This window comes from Wolffia australiana, chromosome 4 (genome assembly GCF_029677425.1).
Source record: "Wolffia australiana isolate 7733 chromosome 4, ASM2967742v1".
Classification (NCBI taxonomy): Eukaryota; Viridiplantae; Streptophyta; class Magnoliopsida; order Alismatales; family Araceae; genus Wolffia; species Wolffia australiana.
In genome coordinates this window covers 16,638,393-16,664,965 of record NC_135838.1, presented here as the reverse complement: position 1 = coordinate 16,664,965, position 26,573 = coordinate 16,638,393, and the positions used below count along the sequence as shown (strand labels likewise).

Sequence of the window (26,573 nt, the reverse complement as noted above, 5' to 3'; positions counted from 1 at the left end):
TTACGATCACCCGATGGAAGATCAATTTTACATTCATCGTTCGCGCACTTATTTGGACAAAAACTACCTATACACTTATCAGGAGGATAGGGAATCGCGTTTTTGGGATTCTACCACACCTCAAAGATCGAAAAGTGAATTGGAACAACCCATCGAGGGTGGGCATCTAAATAGGTCGGTCATGAGAGATCCCTATGGTAGTTCTCAAAGCATGGGGTAAAATGTCTACTCGGAGGCCATGCTACTCCCAAAGGTGGCAAGTGTTGCTCGTGGGCAGCTGTGCCACAGTCAATCGTTGTCAATGAGGGGTGAAGAGGGGTGGCAGGCTAAAGGCTCATCATAAATCCAGGTATCATACCACGTGCTAATCGTACCCTGGCCAACATGCCAACGAGCGAGATTGACTATCTCTAGCCAGTGTCACTGCCGAGTCTACCATCTACAATGGCCTTGGATGTCTGACTCTCGACGTGCCCATTTGTCGTACTTTACCAAGATGAAACTCCCCAATGGGGAGTGTGTTGTACGCATACGCCACTCGAGCTTCTTCTAAAGCATGTCTTGGATGTCCTGAGGGCGTATAATCCCTATAACCCCCTCATCTATCGGCCAACAAGCTTTCTCCCAAGAATCCGAGTGGTAGTGACTCTCTCCCTCAATGTGACCAGACCATAAGAAACGTGCACATAGTCGTTCCACATAGCGGAGGGCTTAGAGGGATAGAGAGTGGACCACTTGGGTATGTAATGGGATGCTCATGAAGACATGTCGAATAAGTTTGATGCGTTCACCAGGGTATAGAAAATGAAGTTTCCATCCACCTAGTTTCTTTCTGAGCTTGGCCAACAAGGCATCAAAATAATGGTGTCGAGTAGGTTCGAGAATTAAAGGGCATCTGATATAATCAAAAGGGAGGCATCCTCGTGAGTATCAGGTATAATGTTGGATAATCTCAGAGCGCTTTGCAATGGTACATGGATCAATCATTAAGCTACTCTTTGAGGCATTGAATAGCTAACCAGGAGTCTGCTTGTACGTAGTGAGTACACTCATAAGTTCGGTAATGGATTTTTTGGGTCCGTTGAGGAAAAAGGATGGCATCATCTACAAATAGAGAATACGAGAGAATCCACACCCCCTTTTCATAAAGTAGGGTTCTGTGAGGCAGCGGGCGATCGTTCATGTGAGTGATCAGCTTAAGACCTCCTCCATCAATAAGAAAATGGTGGGTGAGATAGGATCACCTTACCATAGTTGTCGCATGGCAGTAAAGAAGCATATGGAGTTGTTTTCCACCAAGAGAGAGAAATGATTCTCTCTAATGCAGGCACTTACAATAGCGATGAATGCATTAGTGAACCCAAGGCAATATAACACTTTAGTAAGGAAACTCCACTCAACTCGATCAAAAGCATTCTCCATATCCAGTTTGATAATGACATTCGAGACCCAAACATGAGTGTCTAGTGACAGGGCTAACTCGTGGACGAGCATGATATAGTCCTAGATCTGTTGACCCTTGATAAAACCACACTATTCAAGCAAAATAATTATATCAAGGAAGGTCCCTAGTCAATTTTTAATGATCTCGGATGCAACTTTATCACATACATTATAAAGACTAATAGGCCGAAAGTCTCTAAATGAAGCGGGACTGTCCACTTTTGGGATAAGACCCAAGAAGGTGGATTTTCAACTGCAAGGTAGGACTTTACGTGTCAAGATATCCTTGATAGCAAGCACAAAGTTTGTGCCTATGATTTCCCAACATGTTGTATAGAACTCCATAGGGAACCCATCCAGTCCCTACGCCTTGTTTCAACAAAAGGAAAAGACCACCTCCTTGACCTATGCTCGTGTAAGAAGGGCCATAAGGAGGGCATATTCCTGGTCGGTCACCAAGTGTGGGACAGAATCAAATAGATCCTCATTCACAATAGCTGGTTGTGAAGCACGACACCAGCCGTCGCTAGCTGGGTAGGGTCCTGACTATGCAACCCTAATAGGATTGCATAATTAGGATTAGCTTTGTGTCAGACTGTAGCGTGAAAAAATCGTGTGTCTCTATCACCCTCTTGCAACCATTGGATATGCAATTTCTGGAGATACAAAATCTCATGTCTTCGCATGGCAACCTCAAGCTGCTCCTTAAGTCGAAGCTAGCGCTTCCCTACTTTGTATGTTCAAGCATCCTGTAGATGTCACTCTATAGCTGCCAGTTTGATTTGTTCAACTGGTGAGTGCACGTCCCTAAAGACATGCCTGTTCCACCATTTCAAGTGGAACTTGAGATTCCTCAGTATGTAACTGAAGCTCCCCGTAGGCAATGTAGAGATCTTTCCATGCCAGTGGCTGCGCACAAAGTTATTAAAGGCTTCATGCTCTCGCCACATAGATTGGAATCAAAAAGGGGGGTGACAAACACAAGTACTCGAGTCCGGGAGAAGTAGAATCAGTAAATGATCTGAGTAGAAACGCGGTAAGATCTTGATATTAATGGTGCATTGTGTCAGTGTACTGTTATTGATGAAATATCGGTCAAGTCGTTCATACATACGCGCATCTGATCGGCGCTTGTTGCACCATGTCCATTGGTCGCCTATAGTTGAGGGCTCCACTAGTGAAGCTTGGTGTATAAAGTCGTTAAATGCTTGCATGGATTGCGACTTAGGCAGCTAGCCTCCTTGGCGTTCACTGACTTCTGGTATATAGTTGAAGTCTGCTGCTATATACCTGGGGAGATCAACAAGCCGCAGGTGGGTTTGGATATGCTTGACAATTTCCCCCCATAAGTCCTCTTGCATGAGGTATCTATGTCATGCATAGACCACCATGAGGGTGTAGGGCACTAGGGAGAGCATCAAAGGTGACATATTGGGTCCCTTCATCAAGAAGCTCCAATTAATAGTCTCGTGGTCAAAATAACCAGATCTTATTTGAGTAGTGATAGTAGACATGATCCATTTTGAGTTTGGGGAGAGGAAGGACAAGAAGGGGAAGGTATAGGAGGAGGATGGCTAATTGCAATAGGAGATTGGGGTAAAGTATGGGGGAATGGGTGTTGAGCAGGGAGCGGTGTGGAGGTGATAAACTCAAATAAGGGTAGTTATTTCCATGCATTAATCATCTTATATCTTCTAAAAGTAAGTACATCATTGCCAAAACTGCTTGTTTTTGCATAGTAATGAGATCATGCCTTTTCACTACCCTAAAGATGAAAAAACTTACATTTCTACTTAATTAGTGTTTCCATCAATGATTTGACATGAATTTCACAAGTTAAACAGTTCTGGATTTACTCTTAATTGGATTTGAGGGATATTTCTAACCCCCACTTGACTCATTGAGTCAAGTGGGATATGAATCTAACGATTTCCCTAGTGTGTTGACTTTTCAGGTCAAGGTTGACTTTTCATGGTCATAAAATTACGAAATTTTATGGGAAAGTCAAGAAAGTAGTCTGAAAGCTTGGGACAAAAATTCAAGTCAAAAGGAGCAAAGATCAAAATGATACACGCTGACCAGTGGAGCTGACTCAATTGATAGGCTTGGTGCAAAGGAGCTTGAAGGAGACCTTCTAGAATGTCCTTGGAGGCTTCCAGGTTGATCAAGCCATATGGGGGTGACTCCAGATGGCAGATCCTGGTTGGATGAGAGCCCAAGGTCGAGATTCAGGCCAGGATCCATGAGGTGGAACCCATCCATCCATCCATTCCAGCCCAAATCCAAGGGCTAGAGATGATTTGTAACAAACTCTAACCAACTCTAACCAACTTGTTCTGTTCCCTCCAAATTCGACCTGGGGGGAAAGAATCTGGTTGGTTGGGGTCTGTTCACCTGGATTGAAGCTTCAAGAAATCAATCCTGGACGTTCATCCATGATTCAACCACCAAGAATGACTGAAACAAACACATGTACCCCTATAAAAGGGCCCCCCTCACCCTCTTTGAGGGCATCCAAGAATTGAGTATTGTTTTCTTTACTTTGTGTCTTTCTTGAGCTTGTTCCTGGGTCCATCTTCATTCAGAAGGTGCAAGGAGTCTTCTAGAAGCGTCCTGGATCTTGAAGCCAGTTGGTAGGGAGTTGGAGCAACAATCTTGGGCCATTTGTGGTGTGACAAAAAGGTTACGCTGTTCTTTCCACCCTATCTCCTTTTAGAATTATCTTAAGCTTCTTGGATATACTTAAGCAGATAGCCAACGTCTCAAGCTTTCCAACGCCTACTCACACGTGTCAAACCGATATCTGGAACTCCAGATATCGTCGTTTTGGTCCATAGCACGTGAGAGGACCTCCGCGCGCGGCGGAGCGGCGAAGCCCAGCGCACAAGCAGTGGCGGAAGCGCCCAGGCTTGTGCGCTATCTCTCTCCTCCTCTTCTTTTTTCCATTCAATTAATTCAGAATTTTTTATCTCTCTCTAGAGACGATAAAACATTCTGAAAAAATTCTCAAAAATCATTTTCAATCTAAACTTTCTACGGAAATTTTCTTACACTTGGTAAAATTCATATCATCCTTCTTAATTGAACATTTACCTTCATAATCACTAAAAACTTTACAAAAAAGGTTATATGAATCTTGACCTTGCAATACTAGTTGAAAATCTTTCTAACTACCTAGCTCCCTGAGGGATCGACCCTTACTAAAATACTACTAGTAAGGAAATTAAATTGTTGATTGGTACTTAACTATCCTTACAAATGACTCTCAATCAAATTGTACCCCTTAGTTAGGACCAATCAGGAGGATCGGGAGAATATAGGCCGAGGGGAGCTAGGAGGAAACGAAATCAGAGAAACATGTGGGGAACTAATGATACTCACCTCTACCTTATTGCAGCCTTGAGTGTTGGGTCCATCCACTACCTCTAAAAGGGTAAATGCATTCAAGATTGGTGTAGGGGTCCAAACCTCTTTACCCTTGCCTGATACGTGGCTAATAGATGGGGCAGTTTTAGCCATAGGTGGGCTTTTGGGGCGCTTACCAGCACCCTTCTTCACCCACTGTGCAGCTGGAGGTGTAGGCCTGACCGAAGTGGGTTTGGCCGACACAAGGTCCCGAGCTCGGGAGGGCAGCCTACTCGTCGTACCTTGTGGCATGGGGTTGGGCAGTGCAATAGGAGGCGGTCTCTGATTAGGGTGGCACGCTTGAGTAGTGGACTTCGTCTCTGCTATGTAATCATCATAGGGCAATGGGGGAAGATAACTCCACCAGAGGGGCCAAGTTGGGGTGTATCGCTCTTTGGCATGTGAATATTGTGTCCCAAAAGAGTGTAGTGTGCATAATTGTTGAAGATTCTCATACACAATAAGTTGGTGTATCATCTCATCTCCGTTCCTAATAAGTATCATGTGATGAATTAGGGCTTGTTAATCTCCACACATAAAGGCACGTATCTAAGGCAACTGAACAGATGTACATATTTTTCACAATGTATAAATATTCCTACAACACTAGCCAATGACTCCAAGGCAGTGAGTGTGACGTAGGACGACTACGGGGTAGGCAAGGAAGGGCGGGACGATAGGACTAGGGTTAGGATAGGCGTGAAGGATAAAACAATCCACAGAAATTCACGGTCGGATCCGGACTTTAAAACCGATGAAAATCTGGTGGTACAGCTCCGACCCTTATCGAGGGCGGGAGTATTGTCTTCCCCCACCGCGACGATGCCTAAGCACCAAAATCAATACATCAAATTTGCATCGCGAGGAAACACTCGAGAGGTAGGTTGAAGAAGCAGAGAATCCAAACCAATTCAGATTCCGGCGGCAGTGGAAACTTCCCGGGAAAACACTAGACGGAGAACACGTCGACAACAAAGAGTTTAGGCGTACCTCAGCACCGCAATGCATGAAGAGGTTGCGGGAAATTTTGAACGTGACGAGGCTGGGCGAATCCGGGCGTTGAGCAGCCCATTGGACGAGAACGATGCTGGACATTCCGGGCGTTGAACGGCCCTGGTTAAGTGCGATTGTCGTGGGCGCAGCGTCAAGCGTGGGCGAACACCCGCGGGCGCGAAGCGCGCGAAGACTGTGCGAAGCGCATAGAGCGCGCGGAGCAGCGCGCGTGGACACTGAGCGCACGGAGCGCGCGGAGCAGCGCGCGCGGGCGCTGAGCGCACGGAGCGCCGGCGCATGGAGTGCGCGAGTGCGCCGAAGCGCACCCGGCGCGCAGCGCGCGCAGCTTGAAGCGCCGACGGCGTCCGGACAGGGGCAGCCGGAGTGTGGTCTCGGCGGCCCTAGCGGCTGTCGGGCAGGCGAGTGGCGCGGGCGGCGGCGCGGCGCGCGCGCGCGCGCGGGCGTGAATGCGGCGCGCTGGCAATGCGCAGGCGCGCGCGGCGGCGCGCGTGCGGCGCGCGCGGCGCGCGCGCGGCGCGCACGATGGCGGCACGGGGCGCGATGGTGAAGCACGGGCGGGGCGCGAGCGTCGTGCCGGCGGCATGCGGGCGATGCGCGAGCGGCCCGCGGGCAGTCTGGGTGGCCCCTTGGCAGACTACCTGGGTAGCCTTGGGCGAGATAGAGAGGAAGAGAGAGAGAGAGAGAGAGAGAGAGAAAGAGAATGGAGAGAAAGAGAGAGAAGAGAAAGAGAGAGGAGAGGTGAGGCTGACGTCGCATGGCCGCGACAGTGGCGGCAGCGGCGGTGGCGGCGGCGACTGCGACTAGGGTTTGGAAGGTGGAAGATAGGGGAGGCTGGGCAATCCTCTAAGAAGAGTTAAACAAAAACTCGATTCTTGAATTATGATTGCCTAATGTTTCTTGAAAACAATGGCCTATATATAGGCCTTGGAGGAAAGAGAAAAGGACGAGAAAATAAACACGAGAAAATAAAGACGTGCGCCGTGTCACGCCAAAGGGCAATCAGCTCGGTTATGGAGGGCCTGCCACTCTTGTTGCCCGTGTCATCCAGGGTGTCACAGTTTGGTTGTCCGCTCGTCGCGCTCAAGCCCTTGCTTCCCAGCGCTTGTGGGTCCCTTCTGAGTAGCCATATCGATCAGAGCCACTTGATCGGGAGCTGTCAGGTCAATTCAGTCGGCATCATTGGCATCGACATTTTTGGGAATGGTAGGGTCCAACTGACTTGGCTCGATCAGGTCAACTCGGCCTGGTGTCGCCGGCGTGCCCTAGGCACACGAATCAACCCGGTCAACCTAGTCAACTCAGTCGGGTTTAGTTAGTGGGTTTGGGTCAGACCCGACCGGATCAGTCAACTTGACCTTGTCGGGGTCAGCTAATGCGACGGGGTTAGATCCGGCCCGATCGGTTGGGTTGATCATGTCGGGGTCGATCGCCCGAGTTAACTCGGCTAGAGTCCTCCGAGTTAACTTGGTTTGACTCATCCGAGTTGACTCGGCTTGACCCGGCCACATCAGCAGCCTTATCTAGGTGTGATTTTATGGACGTGGATGCATCATGTTCGTTCTTTTGATGAGTCTACAGATCATCGAACTGTGCAGATATCATAGAACAATCAGTAGCGATAGGCAGTACGTGGTTTGAAGACGCCAGAAATGCATTTAATGTATTTCAAGAATGTGGGATGGTATGTCATTTTGGACGACTGTGATTGAATCTAGCTGATTTTTAGCTAGAAATCCATTTGTTTGATCTGATGTGTCTCATGCTCGTCATTCAAGATGAAAAATATTACTTTAAGTTCTTTTTTAAACAATTCCGCCTTCTTAAAAATATCATGAACAGTTCTTGTGGGTTGAGCCCCTTTTTCATTAAAATCTAGAATAACCGTTGGGTCATTGGCATTTAATGCCAACAGCTCTAAACTTTGAGAATCACTAGGGTCCACCGATCGTGCGTCATCCAGATCGTTTTCGGCATGACACATGTCCATGGCAATTGTCTAGATCGGCAGCTCATCAGTCCCGCAGCTGACAACATTTAATGCTATCGGGAGCAGGACAGTCCCATTTTTTCTGATTTCTTATTTTTTGTGGTTATCATAAAGCCTTGGCCATGTGATGCCTCTAGAGCGTCAGATTTAACAGTCTGGAGGGATTGGGGGACCAACGTTAGTCCCCCTTGTTCATTTAACATGCTCGACATGTCAAGGATAAAGAAAGACGGTTTCAACATCAAAAACAACAAAAACTAAAGCAAACATATAATAGCAAATTCAGAATTCTACCCAAGCATCCCCTATAGGTTCTATACGAAACTCTGCTCTAGTTGGCACAAGCCAAAGGTGGGCTTATCTAGCCACCTGAATTGTGTGCCACTCTGGGTGGCTAGCTAAGAAGCTCTTTTGACCCAACGGCTCACATTGGATTGCAGGCCATGTCATTCTTCGATGGTAAGCAAAAAATTTGAATCATAAAAATCTCTCAGATTAAGTATAAGTAGAAAGGGAAAATAGTACCAGACGATAGGGCTTTCAAAGATGAACAGTTTGAGATCAAATTTGACGTAGTTTACGCTCCGAAATTGCAAGATATTTGAAGATTTAAATATCAAAAATAAAACTCACCATGGATCTTGAATCCCCTCAAAATTGAGCTATACTACTTTGTTTAAGCTGATTTTTGGGTCGTTTCCAACGGATTAAAGCCTTACAAATCCAATGGGGCAAGTTTCAGCTCAATTGGAGGTCTGAGGAGTTGCGAGTTTACTAAAACCTTGTTCGTGATTATGGTAGAGATGGTGGAGCTATACTGCTCAGGGGGGTACTAAACACTTGAGATGTGTTTTGTACTTATGGCTAAACAGTGAATATGAAAATTCAAAAATTATGCAGATTACTTGTTCATATTTTCTAATCACAATTAATCCATGTCTGTTGGACTCTTGATAACATACCAGTATGCCCTTTTAGGCTCTTAAGTCCATATATACAGTTTTAAATACTACTTCAAAACTTGTCCTTCCCCTTGGGCTCTGAAAATCACAATCGAAAAGCAAGAGACATCTTTCACTCCGTAAAGACATTTTCAAGCAGTTTTTCACCATTTCTTTGAAAAATATATTAAGATATTTCTGGTCAGTTAGGTTAAGGATTTGGGGGCCAAAAGGTGATGGCTTTGGGGGCCAAAGTAGAGAAGACTTTAGGGGCCAAGTTGAATTAGATAGTGTGACATGGCTCATTGGAAGACTTTTGTATCAAGGACACCAGAGATTTACTAACTTCTTTCCTTTTTTGGTATTCTATTTCCATATGGTTTTCTTGTGTGGCATTCACACAAACACAGTTAGGGAACACATCAACTTGGGATGGGCACCCCCTAACAACATTAAGCATTAGCCTAAGTTGTCTAAACAAAATTGTATCTTCAGTTTCCTCTACATCATTTCCTTGTTAGAAAAATCCCATGTTATTTAACAAAGAAAAATATAATATACTTAGAGAACCTAATTCACCGCCCTATAATGTTGTTCCTTAGTTACTTAAAGTAACAATTTCCATTAAGTAAAACTCTATCTACCAATGCACCAAAAATCTTGTGCATGTGACCCTCTAGTCCCCTATATCTTATTTGTTAATCACCTTGGTGCCCCAATATTAATTATTAGCTGAAATTCCTAATTAATTGTTTCAATAAATAGATTTTCTAACTATGGATTGAGTTAACCCAATCAATTGGTTAGGTTTCCCTCTCGTGGGGGGCGAAGCTACACCTTGTGCTCTAGAAGATACAGAGTTGTATTCCAACTCTCGCCTCAAAACTTTACCATCATTTATTTCCATATATGTATGCCTTTGTCGGTAATGGATTCATGAATTAATTAGGGCATGGTTAACTTTTTCTTAAAAAATCACATATCATTTGTCGTTAGTGTCTTCACACTAATGGCAACATGACTAGCCATACTTGATACATAAGTCGGATGACATATTGTTATTCTATCTAGATAATTTGACTATCCAACAACTAGAAATATTTATAGTATATGTTTAAAGAGTAGTGGTTATTGGACTATGATATATTACAATTCACTACATCATTTCACAAATTCATGGACATCATTATAAACATCACACTGGAACAATAATGAAAAAATATTTTCTTCAATGAACCTAAATGAAACATGGTGGTGTGATTGGCTTGATGGTCATATAATATCCATGACCACTTTCCACAACTATAGTCTAAGAAATCACTGCTATTGGAGAATCTCCTTGTTTACTTATAACTAGATTATTTCTCAAGTTCAAGGAGAATTTTCAAGCTTATTTACTTAAATGGTCAAGATAGATAGTTATAATATGTATATCCGTCAATACAAATGACATTATAATCCTTTTTCCATCTGAATCACTGGAATAATGCTTCTTTTGGTTGATTTTGTGTATATTTTTATTACTCCCCCACAAACATAGAGGTTCTTAATTTTATATAAGAACATCATAATTGAATAATAGTATCTATTTTTTTTCACTTCAAACTTATTATGGAGGATACCCTGAACGGTTATTATAAAATTAACTTAGAAAAGGTGTACACAAATTTTCAATATTTATTTCATAAAAATGACATATTTAATATTTTTTCTACTTTCTCTCAAAATTCATGGGCTTATCAGATCTATGTATATGATCTGATCTATGTATATCGAATCTACTTGGGTAGCATAGCAGGTCGAGTGGCTTGCTGACCTACTAAATTTCATTCATCTAAGTATACTTCTTTTATCATTGTCAATATTATTTTTGGTTAAAAAAAGTTGATATTTTATGAGACTCAATGTCCCTGAAAAAATCAATTATATTTGCATTTTTATTAAACGTGGAATAATATTGGTCACCCTATCACAAGCAATTTTTTTGGACTAAGGAGAAGAGTTCAGCAGCCTCATCACTCTCCTCTTAACACCTACCTGATATTACTCCATCACTTCAAAAAACCACATCCTATAGTGACTTGTCATTTTATGAGATGATGAGTAAAATGATGGAGTCAGATGGCATTGCTCACCTAGCATAATGAGGCATTCATGGAATGAGTGAGTGAGTCGAGCCTCTAGTGTAGCTAATCCTATAAAAAACTTTGAGTTTTCAGATAAAGTTAACTCAAAATTAGCTGCGGATCTGAAGACCTTAGGAAGTCTTCCAAGTAGCATTAAATGAACCAGATTCATTAGATTATTAAGGGTAGCAACATCTGAATATCATTTCTTGGCTCAAAAATAGACACACTTACCATATCCTTATAAGTAACAACCTCTTGAGAACTAGCCAGAGGTAAATTTACAGGATGCAGAACATCTAGACCGCAGAGCTGTTGACTGACATGAGCGTTATAGTGTTATATCCCACAAATGTGTTTCCGTACCATACTGATTCGACCCCTAGCAAAGTCCCTAAAACCAACAACAACGCAATGATCATGATACTTCTTGTAGGTCCCCATTAAACACATATTGGTATAGTCCTAAAAAGGATAATGCACTACTCAATTTAGTACTAAAAATGGTCAGCTGATTGAGGGTATAAGTGTGTGTTCTTTTAGATCCAATGTTAGATAAATGAAGACACAGGTAGGTAAGGACACTGTCTGACCGAAATTCTGTCAGACCAGACCAACTCTAGCCCTCTCTCACGCTACTCTTCCAGCCCTCTCTACTGCTCATTCTCCCTCTCTCTCTCCCTCGTTTCGATCTCACTCTCCCTCTTGTTTGCTCTCCCTCCCTCTTTCCCTCTTGTTTTCTTTCCATCTCTCTCTCCTGCTCTCCCACCCCTCTCTCCCTCTCTCTCTAGCCTGCTCTCCCTCTCCTCTCTCAAGGCCCTCTCTCTCTCACCCTCTCTCTCTCCCTCTCCTCTCTCAAGGCCCTCTCTCTCTCACCCTCTCTCTCTCTCGCTCTCCCTCTCCTCTATCAATGCCCTCTCTCTCTCCCGCCCTCTCCCACTCTCTCTTGTCCTCTCTCTCTCCCTCTCTCCCTCTCTCCCCCTCTCCCCCTCTCTCCCCTCTCTCTCCCCCTCTCTCTCGCGCTCTCTCCCGCTCTCACCCTCATATTCTCTCTCCCTTTCTCTATCAAACTCTCTCCCAATTTCACTCTCCTTTCTTCCTCTGATTCTCTGCTCGCCCCCTCTTTTGCTCTCCATCTCTCCCTCTCTCGTGCTCTCTCTCATACTCTAGCCTGCTCCCTCTCCCTCTCGCATTCTCCTCCTCTCACTTCCCCTCTCCCTCTCTCCCTCTCTCACTCTCTTCCTCTCTCCCTCTCTCCCTCTCTCCCTCTCTCCCTTTCTCCCTCTCTCCCTCTATCTTGTACTCTCCTTCATAACAACTCCCTCTCTCCCTCCCTAACTCTCGCACTCTCTCTCTTTCAGTCTCACCCTCTCTCTCTCTCACTGTCTTACTCTCTCCCTCTGGTATTCTCTCTGTCTTGCACTATCCCAGTCTCACTCTCTCCCTCTCGCATTCTCACACTCTTTGACTCTCTAATTATATTCCTCCCTTCCGCTCTCTCTCTATCATTATCTAACAAGACTTCGACTGCAACGAGATGCCCAAGTCAACATAACATGGACTTTAACTTTGACTAGTCAACTTGACGGAGAAAAGATAGAACCAGACCAAGATAGAACAGAGACCGAGACCAGATCAAACTTCAGATCTAGGTTTAGGTTTTTAGTAAAACTGGATCGAGACTGGATCGTATCCTTCCCCACACACAGGGGGACCAATAATATGATGTAAAATCAGAGGTATGACCTTTACAATGCCATTAATCAATATTGGAGCATTAGTCAACATTATGAATCACCTGGGGCTATGATTGTTTTAATGTTTGGGAGCTACAACAACTTTTATAGAGCTTTAGGTAGTTGATGGGTCGAGGAGGCAACAACATGGATTACTTGAAGATTTGATTATGAAGGTAGAGATATTCCAGTTCCTGGTGGAATTCATACGGGCATAGATGAAGGTGTCCTATGAGCTCATTCAAGCCCCAATCATTTTTTGAAAACTCTTCTTAGCTTCTACAAAAACCAGTGTTCATTAGGAAAAGCAGGGTTATACAGTTTAAATTGGCAAATCAGAAGGTGAAGCAGAACATTTCCCTATTGATGAGATATCCCTCTAGACAAGCAGAGGAAGTCAACATGGTGTAACTGATTGACATATTAGTGGATGACACATTTTAGGAATCACTAATACGAATGGGGGATTTTGATGAGGATAGGCTCCTTGAGGATAGTGCTGAAACTATAGTGGAAATCAAACTATTACCCTCGGCCTAGAAGTATGATTTTTTAGAAAAATGTTGAGAGAAACCAATGATCACTTATTCCTTACCTCACATTGGGTCAAGATTCTTATTCTTTTGTGCGATCGGGGAATACAAAGGTGTGATTGGCAGTCGCATGTTCGAATATCAAAGGATGAAGTCCATATCTATACATGCATAATTTTTATCTATAGAATGGAATGCCTCTAAGAGAAACCTAGTGGTGGTTAAACACAAGGGTTTGGGATGATACAAAGGCAGAAACTATGAAGTAATAAATCATTTACTGTATCTGATATAGGCCTTGGGTGAGTCCCATTCATGTGGTGCCTAATAAAACAATATATATGGTGGCCATGTTTGATAAAGGGGAATAACTTTACACTAGACTTCCCAGCAAGTGGCTAATTTTCATTGTCAACCAGAAACTCAACTTTGGTATGAAGAAAAACCATTTTAATATCCTTTTCTTACTCAGATACTGGAGCATTTTTCTAGAAAGCCATACTTTTCTCTTTCTAGATGTCTACTCCATTTAAAATCAGAGTCCTATTCCAATGAACCAGAAGAGTACCATGTTTGCATTCCTATTTGAACGTATGCATTAAGCCGTATAATATTTCAACTATGTAATGCTCCTACAACTTTATAGTGTTGCATGAATGTGAGTTTCTCCTAGACATGTATATTGATGATTCTTAGGCTTTGGACCTAATTTTAATCAGCTGATTTAGAGACTGTCTAAGATTTTTATAGAGAACTTCATTAACACCTATTAATGTCTGAAATTACTACACACTAAAAAAATAGACAAAACTAGAAAAAAATATAATTTAACTATTCCATCTATTACTTTTCCAATAACTATTTGTTTAAATAGATTCATTAATGTTTTAATACAATATCAGAAAACATTATATTTAACAATAAATAGTAAACATTGTAGGACTATTTTTCGTTTGTAAATGGATATGAATTATGAAAATTTAAGAACAGGGCTCTCTTTGATCGCAATTTATATTTTAAATTAAATATATAAAGAGAAGCTGCATATTTGCTTTTATAATTCATATTACAAACTTCTCATCAAATCTAAAATATCTCTTTAATGTATGTTTCCATAGATGACTCTAAGAAAAAATTTTACTTGATTTTGTAATATATTTTATCTTTCTTCATAAACATTTATTCACAAGAAGCTTGATTTAACATTCAATATACAATAATTTTATGCTCACAACTAATTTGTCTCGTAATTCATAAGGTTGACTAGTTGATTTATTGGACAAATTAAGTTCCGAAAAATAGGTACTGATTGAATATGTTTACAGATACGGCATATATATCTTAAAATGGAAGGTAAATCTTTTTATAAATAATACATATATCTTTATTTATCAGATATATTTTTTCGTTTTTTAATAATTATATATAATATGTTAAAAATATTTAATCTATTCCTACATGTCACAAGATATAACAGGCTTTGAAAAATTAATCCATTTATGTATGTATTATAGTTTGTAGAAATATCTTTTCAATAGATATGACATCTTTACAATACTAATACATTTACACCTTCAGTTAGACTTTTACTTACATTTTCAAAATAATTAGTAGTTAGTGTAGAGTCTACTGGAATTAGAATAGGTTTGTAATTTTAAAACTATATATATTTTTACATAGTATATTTCAGTTAAAGCTTTTCAATATTTATCTATATTACTATAATAGAAATACATGTGCGCTTCTGGCCTGTGATTGGCTGACAGAATAGTCTGAGAGAGAGAGAGAGAGAGAGAGAGAGAGAGAGAGAGAGAGAAAACGGTTGAGAATGGTTGAGTGGATCGTCAGTCAACGGGGAGGGTTGCACGACTGGAAGACTCATTGAGCGTTCCACGAACGTCAGGATTGTCGATCGTGGGGACAACTCACTGTAGGGTCACTGGCTGAGAGAAGGAATCATGTGCTGAGACCAGTGCGCCTCTTCCCCCCAATCCCCGCTGTCCCAACAAGCCACCGATCGATCAAGGAACAGGAGGTCAGCCTTTGAATTGCATTCATTTCCTTCTCCGATTTTGAATCATTTATGATCAAACCACTGAATTTTGGAAATTTTCCGTCGATCTTGATCGTATTCAGTCGGAGGCTCGACTTTACGATTCCCTCAAGAGACTCCAGATCATGCGTCTCTCCGTGGAAGTTCTCAAGGTTTTAGCAGAATAATCTTCAAGATCAACTGCATGCAATCAAATTAATTTCGCGTGATTTCTCTTCTCTTCATCAAATCAAGACACGGCGATCGGAAAATCTCTGCGCGGCCTCCGCAAGCACAGATCAAAACAAGTTGCCCAACTCGCGTCCTCTCTGATCGAGTAATTAAACCCAAGATCAGAAACAAAGTATATGAGCTTGATTTAATCACAAATTGCAAATCGCAAACAAATTGATGGAAAACTGCGTGTATAAAACTCCAAGTGATGATCATGATAGTCATGTTTTTGTGAACGGAAATAGTTAAATTTGTGGTTCGTGAACGGGGAGAAAAAATGATCTTAGATCGACAAAATTCTATGAAACAGACTATAAATTCAATCTTCTGGACGCGACATATCTGTTTCTTACGGATATCCTTGGTCTTAGTGTTCTCGGAATCAATTAATTTTACAGTTTTTATGGCCATTTTCAAATAATTTCTCGCTCAACAGGAATTCCGTGAGTATGATAATATGTAGGCAATGATCAAATATTGTTTCTATAAGATTTTCTGGCGGAATGGTTAAAGAGCTACCATAATTCGTTCACTAAAACACAAAATTATTGCGTTTAAGTAAAAATTGACATGATTGGAATCGATGAAGCTCAATTTTTCAAAGACCTTAAAAATTTCTGCTCGAAAGCAGCTGATCATGATGGAGAGATTGTGATTGTTGCAGCTTTATATGGAGATTATCGAAGGTATAGTGAACCCTCCATATCAATGTATGTCTTAAGAATTAGAGCTGAAATTGTCGCTGATTGGAACTGAAACAATATGTTTTCAGACGTAGCTTTGGTTCTGTGCTTGATATCATTCCCTTAACGGATACAGTGACCAAATTGGCCGCCCGGTGTGAGCTCTACGGCAAGAAGGCCTTCTTCACCCTCAGGAAAACGGATGAGTGGCTTTCTGAATTGGTTGGGGGAGCAGATGTCTACATGCCGGTCTGTCGGCACCACTACGCGAGTGCACCTGGCTGATCTGTGATCAGGACTGAGAATTTGTACTGAATAAGTAGCGAGATTAATCGGCTATGGCTGCTCTTTGATTGTTCCGATGAGAAGATGATCCGATGAGGAGTGGAATGAAAAATGCAGTGGCTTCCAAGGCGATGCTGGATTATTCATCCTATAAATTGACAAAAGTTAGATGAATGAAAAAAAGCTCCAATGCTCATCGGTTTGAATCTCTCTCACTCTCTGTTTTGGATGTGGTTATCTCAGCTGACACATGGTTAATAGTTAGATTCTCCTTCGAATTGGCAAACCATAGTCTTCCACGTAGTTTTCTGGTCAAGATTTTGGGGATTATGTCCATCAGCCTGTTCGCATCATGACTGTTCTTTAAGGTCACAAGTTGTTGAAAAAGGGCCTTTCGTGCAGCAAAGTTGATCCCTTCCCCGATTATGATAGGAAATAGGAAGAAAATTGGAGAAGAAAACTGGCCAGATTTCGCAAGTATAAATTACTGAGATTCTGTAAATTTTCCCTCTTATTTTTCGTTAAAAATGGAAACTCTTCGCTTCTTTTCCTCGTCTACTCTCTTCTAGTAAATTGGATAAAATATCTAATCTCCCCCCGCTTGATAGGAATTTAGAAGAAAATTGGGTTACAAAACTGGTCATCTTTTCGCAGCCTGAATCAAATGCAATCTGAAAAATTCCCTTTTTATTTCCTCTCAATAACGAAAACTATGATCTTTTTTTTTAATCCAGTCGCTTCTAGATAAGGAGTACGCCACGGAGTACGAATCCAAGGTAATATGGCATACAGTTCATTAGATAGTATGAGATTACCCATTTTGTATTGTTAATCTCCTGATTTCTTTTGGAATTTTATGAAAAGGAACTGATCCAGTTGAAGCGGGAGGCCAGATTCAAATGTGGATTCTTCATTGAGCCTGAGGCTAAGCTTCTCTTTATCATTCGAATTCGGGGGTGAGCGCAAGTCTTTCACAAGAATTACCAATGTTATTTTATATAGGAATCTATAATATTCTTCGCATCGTTTCTTTTTTGTGTGTTGCCCACATAGAAAAAATTATTTATAAGCTCACAACCACGAATTCAATCATTTGTTATTGTTTCTGGATTTTTGGTGTTAAAGATGAACAAAAAGGAATACTCTAATCTAGCTAAATAGGAAAAAAATAAGACGTGCACCGACAAATTCTGATCTCAATTCTGATCAATTTTGATTTGGTTTTAGAGTGAGACTGAGATCTCAAAATGATGGAGGACCATCTCGAGGACGATGCCACGATGACGAAGAACCATCTCGAGGATGACGCGACGGGACATCGTCAGCCATGCCGAGCAGGTCACGCCGACGCTCGCCACCAGGGGTTTAAGTACCCCGCGTAAGAACTTTTATCTTTTTCCTTATGCCCATTTTCATGTGTGTTTGTATTTTTGGATTCGTGGACTGGGCCAATGTTGTTGGGCCCCGTCCTCATTGTTTTTACTTTTTATGTTTGTATTTTGAATTTGTAAGGAGAGGCCAAACCACGTCTCGCGACGATTTGTCCTCTCCCACGTTCACTTGGCACCCATCCTCACTATATAAGGGGATGGCATGCCCAAGGAACACCTTGGGAGTCATTGTTGAAAATTTTATTCACAATTCGTCTCCCCCCTATTGTAGAGAGTAGTGTAGGGGGTTTGGCTAGCCCCACCCCACGTCTAGATCACTCCGTGGGTAGAGCCCACATTTCTTCCGTCGAGACCACTCCGGGAGGATCGTGCTAAAGCGTGCCGTCGAGATCACTCCGGCACGGGTTAAAGATTTTCAAGAAGTCGCTGTCCTTCAGGGCTGAGAAGAGTCTCCGTCGAGATCACTCCGAGAATTCTTGGAGGTTCCTGAACCTCATCGACGCCACGACCAAGCTGGGAATCCGCTCCGTCGAGGGAGCATTGCCCCGACAATCAAGAACCCGACGCCAGCCAGGTTCTTGATCCCCCCCCCCCTGTCCACCTTCCACCACATCCATCCCCGCCCCCTTCTCCTTCATCCAGCCCATCTCGCCCACATTTCCTTGGACGCCACCCCTTCACCCTCGCTTCTTGATCATCTAACCCCATTTCTTGATCTTTCCCGCCGATTCTTGAATGCCACCCATTCTCATCCTCCATTTTCTTGAAATTCTTGATCGCCCAACTGCTTCCCCTACCCTTTTTTGAACGCCCTTTCCCCTTCCCCTGCCCTTCTTGATCGCCCAACCACCTCTTCTTGCCTTTCTTGATCGCCCTCCTCCTACCCCTGCCTTTCTTGATCGCCCACCCTCCTTTCCCCTTTGTTTCTTGATTCCCAACCGCCTCCTCTTGCCTTCTTGATCGCCCACCCTCCTTTCCCCTTCGTTTCTTGATTCCCAACCGCCTCCTCTTGCCTTCTTGATCGCCCACCCTCCTTTCCCCTTCGTTTCTTGATTCCCAACCGCCTCCTCTTGCCTTTCTTGATCACCCACCCTCCTTTCCCCATCGTTTCTTGATTCCCAACCGCCTCCTCTTGCCTTTCTTGATCGTCCACCTTTCTTTCCTCTTGATTTCTTGAATTCTTGATTTATTGATTTCATGATTTCTTGATTTCTTGATTTCTTGGTCTCACCATATCACCTTGATTCCCCTTCATCCTCCCCTTCGCCCTCCCATCGCCCTCATCTTTCTTGATTTCTTGACTCCCACCCTCTACGCCATAACTGATTTCTTGGTTTTCTGCCCCACCCACACCATTATTCCCACGATACTTGGTTCGTTGTCTTGCCCGCCCACACGGCTGCGCCGTGCGCCAGCCAAGCGCGCGCCTTGTGCGCCCTCTGCTCCGACTCTTGCTACACGCCACCCGTGGACTCAGCCTCTGCTGGTAGTTACGACCGCACCGTCCACACCCGGTTTCGTCCTCGTCAACGACACTCGCCCGCACGATCCGACACTAAGCATCCGCTCGACGACTTGGACGCCTTGGACTAAGCGATACAAAGGTCAGTCTCGTCTCACCTCCATAAACTCCAGTATTATTATCTTCGATAGTCTCGTCTTCCTCTATCGCGTCCGCTACCGCGATATTCTCGAACATCATCAGATAGGACTAGCCACCTTGTCGAGCGTAGGGATTCTTGTGGTAGACGGACTGTCATCCGACTTGGACGTCGAACGCTCCAGGGCTGTTAGACGCCCCTCACTGAGTAGACATCTAGTAGGTCCAGCGGGTCATTGGGAGTTTGATCTTAGGATCACTCCTCTCTTGTTGATCGGTACGGCCGACGTCGCTATCCGTCAAGTCCTTATCTGCTCATTCGTATTTTCTCATCATTCGGCTTACATCCCATACATTCCCATCATAATCCTATGACGTGAAATGCACCGATCGATCCCGGCCGTCGTCGTTTCACATCACAAAATTTACTGAGAGGAGAACCTCGATCTTCGTCTATTTCAATCAGAATTTTAGATCTCAATTTATGATCTCAAATTCTGATTGAAATAGGACAAATGATTGAAATTCACTGAGAATCTCGATATCAGTCAATTTCAAAAATTATGAGTTGGAGATCATATATCCTATTTCAAAATCATATGATTCTGAGATCGAGATGATATGAGATCGAGATCATGATTCTGACATCAAATTTCAGAATTGATTGATCAAATTATGATATTGAGTGATGAAATTGATTGGTCAAACGTCAACAGTTTCATCCATTTCAGTCAATTTAGAGATCGCTATTCTGATCTCAACCAATCTCCTGATCTCATTCTCAGTCTGACATCAAACCTAAATTGATCATAATTGAGATCAGAAATTTTTAAATTGACTGAGATTGAGATTCTCTGACAATTTGAAGATCAGTCTCCCAATCGATCTAAATTGATTGATGAATAGATTGAAATTGATTGATGAAGAGATCCAAATTGAGAGAATCTCAAAACTAACTAAGATCGGGAGACTGAAATATCAGTCTTGAGAACATAATTTAGATTTAATGAAAATATTGTGATCGATGGAGAACTTCGATGTCCATCAATCCGAAATTTTCTCGATCTCTTCATCTTTGATGAAAAGATGAAAAGATAAAAAAAATCAATCAAAATAGGACTTCTCTATCTAAATAGGACATATCATGAAATTTTCTCGATTTGATGAAAAGACAAAAATTTAGGGCTTCTTGATCAAAAATTTCATCAGCCTTTTTGCATAGGACAGATGATTTCAATGGCCTTATTCTTCCATCTTTTAATCTATAATTAGTACTATAATAGGAATACATGTGCACTTCTGGCCTCTAGTTGGCTGACAAAATATTGATAGGGATGAGAGAGTGAGAGAGAATAGAGAGAATAGAAAGAGAGATTGAGAAACGGTTGAAAACCGTTCCATTTAATAGGGAGAAGAGAGAGACCCAACAACGTCTTCCACGGCCCTTCTCTATCTTCCCCTTCTTGCTTCCCCCCTTCCATGCATGTCTAGCCGACCAAACGATTGAGTGGATATAATGTCGAAAGGGAGGGTTGCACGACAGGAAGACTCACGGCAAAGACAGCTGCGAATCCATAGCATACCAAGAACGTCAGGATCGACGATCGTGGCGAAAACTAGCTGCAGAGTCACCGGTTGATAGACGGAATCACGGGCTGAGACCAGTGCGCCTATTCCACCCATTCCCCACTGTACCGACAAGCCACTAATCGATAGATATCAAAGTTCTCCATCGATCTGAAAATGACAGCTGATCTGATCTGAATTTGAGCTGAAAAAATTCTGTATTTTATCGAAAATGGTGAAAATTCTGATCATGAACTTGATAGATTCTGTTCTATATCAAAAATGGATAAAATATGAAAATTGGATTTTGATCAAGAAGTCCTATTTTGACAAGTCAATCAAGAAAATTGGACTTGTCTATCGAGTAAATGGCATTCTCGAATGATAAAATATATTAAAAATAGATTTCAATCTCCCGATAATTTGTCTCCCGATCATCACAACGAATTTTGAGAAGTCGTATTTTTATTTTGATCGAGAAGTCCTATTTCATCATGTGCCCTATTTTGAGCAATTTTTATGGGAATTTAATGGCCTTATTCTATTCTAATGTCTACTACTAATCTCTACTAATAATTTTAGGAATAAATGTGCCCTTTTGGATGCTGATTGCGCCCACCATTGATTGCAACCGTATGGCTGAGTGAATTGCATACCGTCACTTTATAGGATCAGCCAACGTGAGGACATTCCTTGCAGCTACCCGTAGTGTGGAAAACTTTCAACCACATTCTCTCGAAGGCATGATTGCAACATGCGCTGCATGCCAATCGAAGATGTGGATGCAAGAATGCAAACATGGCTCTAGTAAGCGAAACCCAGTGTTCCACTTATGCTGCAAGGATGGTGAGGTCATGCTTGCGGCATTCCCCAATCGGCCGGCACCGCTTCTTGCTCTGCTGGAGGGGACGACAGATAAGGCAAAGCACAACTGCAATTTTCTTCGAGCCTACAATTCAGCTTTCGGATTCACATCCAGCGGTGCAAATTTCGACCGTTCCCTCGCCAACAACCATGCCGGCATGTACACGTACCGCATCCAAGGTGGTGTCTATCATCATATCTCAAATGATCTACTACCCCCTGTTGGTCAAGTTCTCTGTTTTGCTCAAGTCTATACATACGACACGGACTACCAGATCGAACGACGAATCTCCATCTTCCCCGATCTGCATCGTAGCATCCTTGAAAAGATCCACTACTGTCTAAGTGAAGCCAATCCCTTTGTTCGCGAGTTTAAAGCGAACAACGAAGAAGTGCTTCTCACTGCATCGACCCAAGAATTCAAGCTACGAGTCGGCGGGCCTTCTGTCCCCAACCACCGTTAAGATCAACCCACAGGCTCTAAAGTTTCTGTTCTTATGCCTGGAGACGGTAACGAAGGAGATGGAAGGTGCAATATTGTTCTTCGAAAGCGTGGCGGGGGCCTATAGTTCGTGAATCAGCTCGACGGAAAGTATGATTCACTTCACTTTGTGTTACTCTTTCCGTATGGTAGTCCGTGGTGGAACCTGCAACTAAAGAAAATAAGCAAGGTGACAATGAACCAGTTTTATGCCTACCACTTCATGGTTCGATACTCATCAAGAGTGTTTCATCTTTCTGGCCGACTTTTTCAAGAATATGTAGTGGATGCTTACACCAAGGTTGAAGAATCTCGCTTGCGCTGGATTCACTGCAACCAGGCAACGTTGCGTGCAAGCTTCTATCGAGTGTTGATTGATCAAGTTGCCACCGACAATGTTGATGTGCCCGCAAGGAGGATGATCATTCTCCCACCATCCTTCACCGGCGGCCTGCGCTACATGCAAGGGCTGTACCAGGATGCCATGGCCATCGTACGAAAGATAGGAAAGCCAAATTTATTCATCATAATGACTTGCAACCCAAAATGGCTCGACATCACAGAAGCTCTACTACCTGGCCAAAAGTCACAAGATTAATTCGACCTATGTTGTCGCATTTTTTGATTGAAATTGAAGGAGCTCCTCCATTTGATCATCGACAAGGAAATATTTGGCAAAGTTAAAGACCGTGTGTATGCTGTCAAGTTTCACAAACATGGTCTCCCACACGCACACATGCTCTGGATACTAGATGATCCGTACAAGCCAAAAACCCCTTAAGAAATTGACAAGATCGTGTGTGCCAATTTACCAGATCCCATCAACAAGGAGTTGTTTGATTGTGTGGCGACACTCATGATCCATGGCCCCTACGGTTCTATAAACCCAAGATGCCTGTGTATGAATAACAAAAAGTGATCCAAGAAATTCCCCAAGGAGTTCATCGGCACAACACAAGTAAACAACGATCGAAACCCTCTCTACTTGCACCGCAATAATGGTCGTGTCATCCAGAAGGGTTTGCATCTCATCAATAATCGCTGGGTTGTTCCGTACAACAAGTATTTGTGGAAAGTGTTCAGCTGCCACATCAACGTGGAAATCTGCTCTTCCATTCAATCGGTGAAGTACCTGTTCAGGTATGTCTATTGATGAGCTCAATTTTAGGGTGTTTTTTACTGGTTATTTATCAGTTGAATTCGTGTGAGGATTGAGCTTATGCAACAAAATTTATAACCTCACAGCCTTTGGCAAGCAAGGGTCGATCCACAGGAAGCAAAGAAAACAGCGGAAAATTCTTTTCTATTAAATCAGTCTATTCAGTTCTCTAATTCCAAGTGTTAATCTCTGTAGAAATTTTCTTCAGAATAAGTTGCAAAGAATTCCTTAAAAGTATGGATTTAGCTAATTCTTCAGTCAAATTATCTTCAGTTAAGTTTTACGGAGATATCTTGGCAAACTCAATTGAGCAGAACCGTCAGCAGAGAAATTTTCTTTGTTGACGGTTCGCTTATGCCCTGTGAGGCAATTGAGCAAACACCCTGCGGGTGTTTGTGCACGCGCGAACGCCTGCGCGCGGGCGAGCCTGCGCGCGGCGCGCGGCGAGCCTGCTCACGGTGCTGATTCGCGCGGGCGAGCCTGCGCGCGGCGCTGCGGCGCGCAGCGAGCCTGCTCGCGGTGCTGATTCGCGCGCAGCGAGCCTGCTCGCTGCTTGGATTGCTGGCAACCTAGGCTGAGCCCTGGGTTGCTAGCAGTTGGAAGTTCTGCAGGGAAGGAGTTCACGATCGGATGCGAGAACAATGAAATTTTTGCTAGACAGAATGGAAAACGATTCAATCAACTATGGGATTCGAAATCAAACGTAACCAAAGGAACAACAGAAATTGGAAATGCTGAAGACACAGCTTGTGATCTTCAGCCCAACCCTGATTGTCTTAGAAGGGAGAAGAAGATTGTACCAAAACTGAAACGCTCACGCCTCCTTGTGTCACTCCTTCCGGACAAGGCGACGATCATCGTGCTCCAGCTACTCCTCGGCTTGCTTCTCTCCCAGCTCCAATGCTCATCAGCCTTGGAGGGTCTGCAGAAATACTTTCTCTCCAAGCCCTAGCTTCCTTGAGAGAAATTCTGGACAACCTAAAATCAACTCTCAAGAGAGTATTTATAGGTTTCTCTTAAGTCATGCCCAGGGGCATTTTCATAATTTCTGCTTCTTTGAATTTTTGCCCGCTCCTCTTGATCCTCGTCTCTTTCCTTGATCTTCTTAACCTGTCTCTGAATGTTTACTAACCATAAAATGTTAAATATATTCCACTTGATTCAAAGGATCAAGTGGGGTTAGTGATTTTATAAAATGATGCATATGCATGATATTAGCATGAATTAACATTATAATTTTGATGAATGAAAACTAAAAAGTTTAATTATTTGATGACATATTTGAGAGTCATCATCTATAAAGGCCACGATCGCATTCAAGCAAAAGTATCTGCAAAGGATGCTCCATTGGACGATGCCATTGCAGGTGCAGCTCAAGACCCTTCGTCTCGCGATGAAGCCCAACAATATCTCAATGCCCGATATGTGTCTACATCAGAGGCTTTTTGGCTTATCTGCGAATTTAGCATGCAGAAAATGTATCCAACTGTGTACACCCTCCAAGTTCATGATGAGAATATGCAATTCATGGTGTATGCAGAAGGCAAACCGATCAGTAAAGTCATGGACAGGTCCACACGCACGCCCCTCATAGAGTGGATGTGATATAACAGGGAGCATCCGGAAGACGAAGTAGCCAAACGGACGATGTATAGTGACTTCCCTTCTTATTACACGTGGAACGATTTCACTCGACGTTGGGTACGATGTCAGCGACTGCAATGTATCGGAAGGGTGGACTTCGTGTGCCCTCGCGACAACATGTGATACTACCTCCAATTGATGCTTCATCACATTCCAGGAGCAACGTGTTATGAAGATTTGCGCACCATTGATGATGTTGTCTATGACATGTATCAAACAGCTGCTGAAGTGCGTGGCCTACTCCACTCTGACGTAGAGTTTGAGAACAATCTCACATTGGCCTCAAGCGTTGCTTCTCCCCGTCAAATTTGCGAGCTCTTCGCAATGATGCTACTTTACTGTGAAATCTCCCAACCAGACGTGCTTCTCAAAAAATAGCTTGATGCCATGTCAAATGACATCCATTTAGAGAACTGTGCTTCGCAATTGATTAACCAGATACGGCAAAAAGTGTTGAGGACGCTTGAGTCAATCTCTACCCCAACGGATCTTTGCTCATAGCATTCCCAGTGTTGCCCCAAGGCGTCGAACTTCAACTAACAGATACAAGATGCGGGCCAAGCCATGGACACAACATCCTGAATGCGATGATCGCAGCAAAACACTTGCAAGGCATGTTGAACGTATAACAAAGACAACTTTACGAAGCAGTATTCGAGGCCATTGAATTGACAGAACGTGCTAAGGAGGCCAAGGTCTTTTTTGTTGATGGGTTTGGTAAATCTGGTAAAACGTTTCTCTACTCAGCTATTCTCGCACAGATCAAGGCCCCTCACCTCACCGCCATACCGACTGTGACAAGTGGTATTGCGGCACTTCTTCCGGAAGGAGGGCGAACGTTGCACTCCACATTCAAGATTCCAATTCCCGTCACTCATATCTCAATGTGTGGAATCTCACCTGACTCCATGATCAGCCGAAAAATTCAGTTAGCAAGTATAGTTAATTGTGGACGAAGCTCCAATGATGCACCGCCATGTTTACGAGACGCTGGATCGATCTATTCGAGATGTGCTAAAGACCATCGATGCAACTTTGGAAAATTTTCCTTTCGGTGGCAAGGTTGTCGTGATGAGAGGCAACTTTAGAGAAATGCTTCCAGTCATACGGAAAGACTCACGCTCAATGATCATCAGTTCGTCCCTTAACTGAAGCAATGTATGACACCATTGCTATGTTTTCCACCTCAAGACCAATGTCCGTGTTGCACCTAACCAACAAGCGTGGAGCGAGTCCTTACTTGGAGTCAGAGAAGGACGTGTTGGCCCTGATTTCCATCTTCCAGATGAGATTCAGTGCGTCTCCTCTCTACCTGATCTGATTACCCGAGTTTATGGCACCTTTGAAGATGGCGCATCACCGTTGATAGGGAAGACAATTTTGACGCCTCTGAATGATGATGTGGTCAAGGTCAAAAACATGGTGCTCCATGTCTTTCTAGGTGAAGTG

At 43.1% G+C, this 26,573-nt stretch overlaps 1 protein-coding gene across 4 annotated transcripts; it reads left to right on the top strand.

Annotated features, from left to right (window-relative positions):
* The first annotated feature begins 15,014 nt into the window (after window positions 1-15,014).
* On the top strand, window positions 15,015-18,051 carry LOC144702651 (large ribosomal subunit protein uL30w-like). Of its 4 annotated transcripts, none has more exons than XM_078574658.1 (5): window positions 15,015-15,220; window positions 15,322-15,390; window positions 17,154-17,195; window positions 17,284-17,375; window positions 17,647-18,051. In XM_078574658.1, the coding sequence occupies exons 2-5, from the start codon at window positions 15,364-15,366 to the stop codon at window positions 17,723-17,725; spliced, it is 240 nt and encodes a 79-aa protein (XP_078430784.1). In that variant the 5' UTR covers window positions 15,015-15,220; window positions 15,322-15,363; the 3' UTR covers window positions 17,726-18,051. The 4 variants fall into 4 exon arrangements, 1 of the variants encoding a protein (XP_078430784.1); XR_013581309.1 differs by having other exon boundaries at window positions 15,018-15,220; window positions 15,322-15,554; window positions 17,647-18,039; XR_013581311.1 differs by lacking the exons at window positions 17,154-17,195; window positions 17,284-17,375; window positions 17,647-18,051 and adding an exon at window positions 15,473-15,807.
* Window positions 18,052-26,573: the final 8,522 nt, after the last annotated feature.

What these genes read in the sequence shown, in the direction of transcription:
- LOC144702651 (XM_078574658.1), top strand. Translation starts at nt 15,364, where the DNA reads ATGCGTCTCTCCGTGGAAGTTCTCAAG. An exon ending in TCTCCGTGGAAGTTCTCAAG is followed by an intron (nt 15,391 to 17,153) that starts GTTTTAGCAGAA and finishes TTTTTAATCCAG; the next exon opens with TCGCTTCTAGATAAGGAGTA. An exon ending in CCACGGAGTACGAATCCAAG is followed by an intron (nt 17,196 to 17,283) that starts GTAATATGGCAT and finishes TTTTATGAAAAG; the next exon opens with GAACTGATCCAGTTGAAGCG.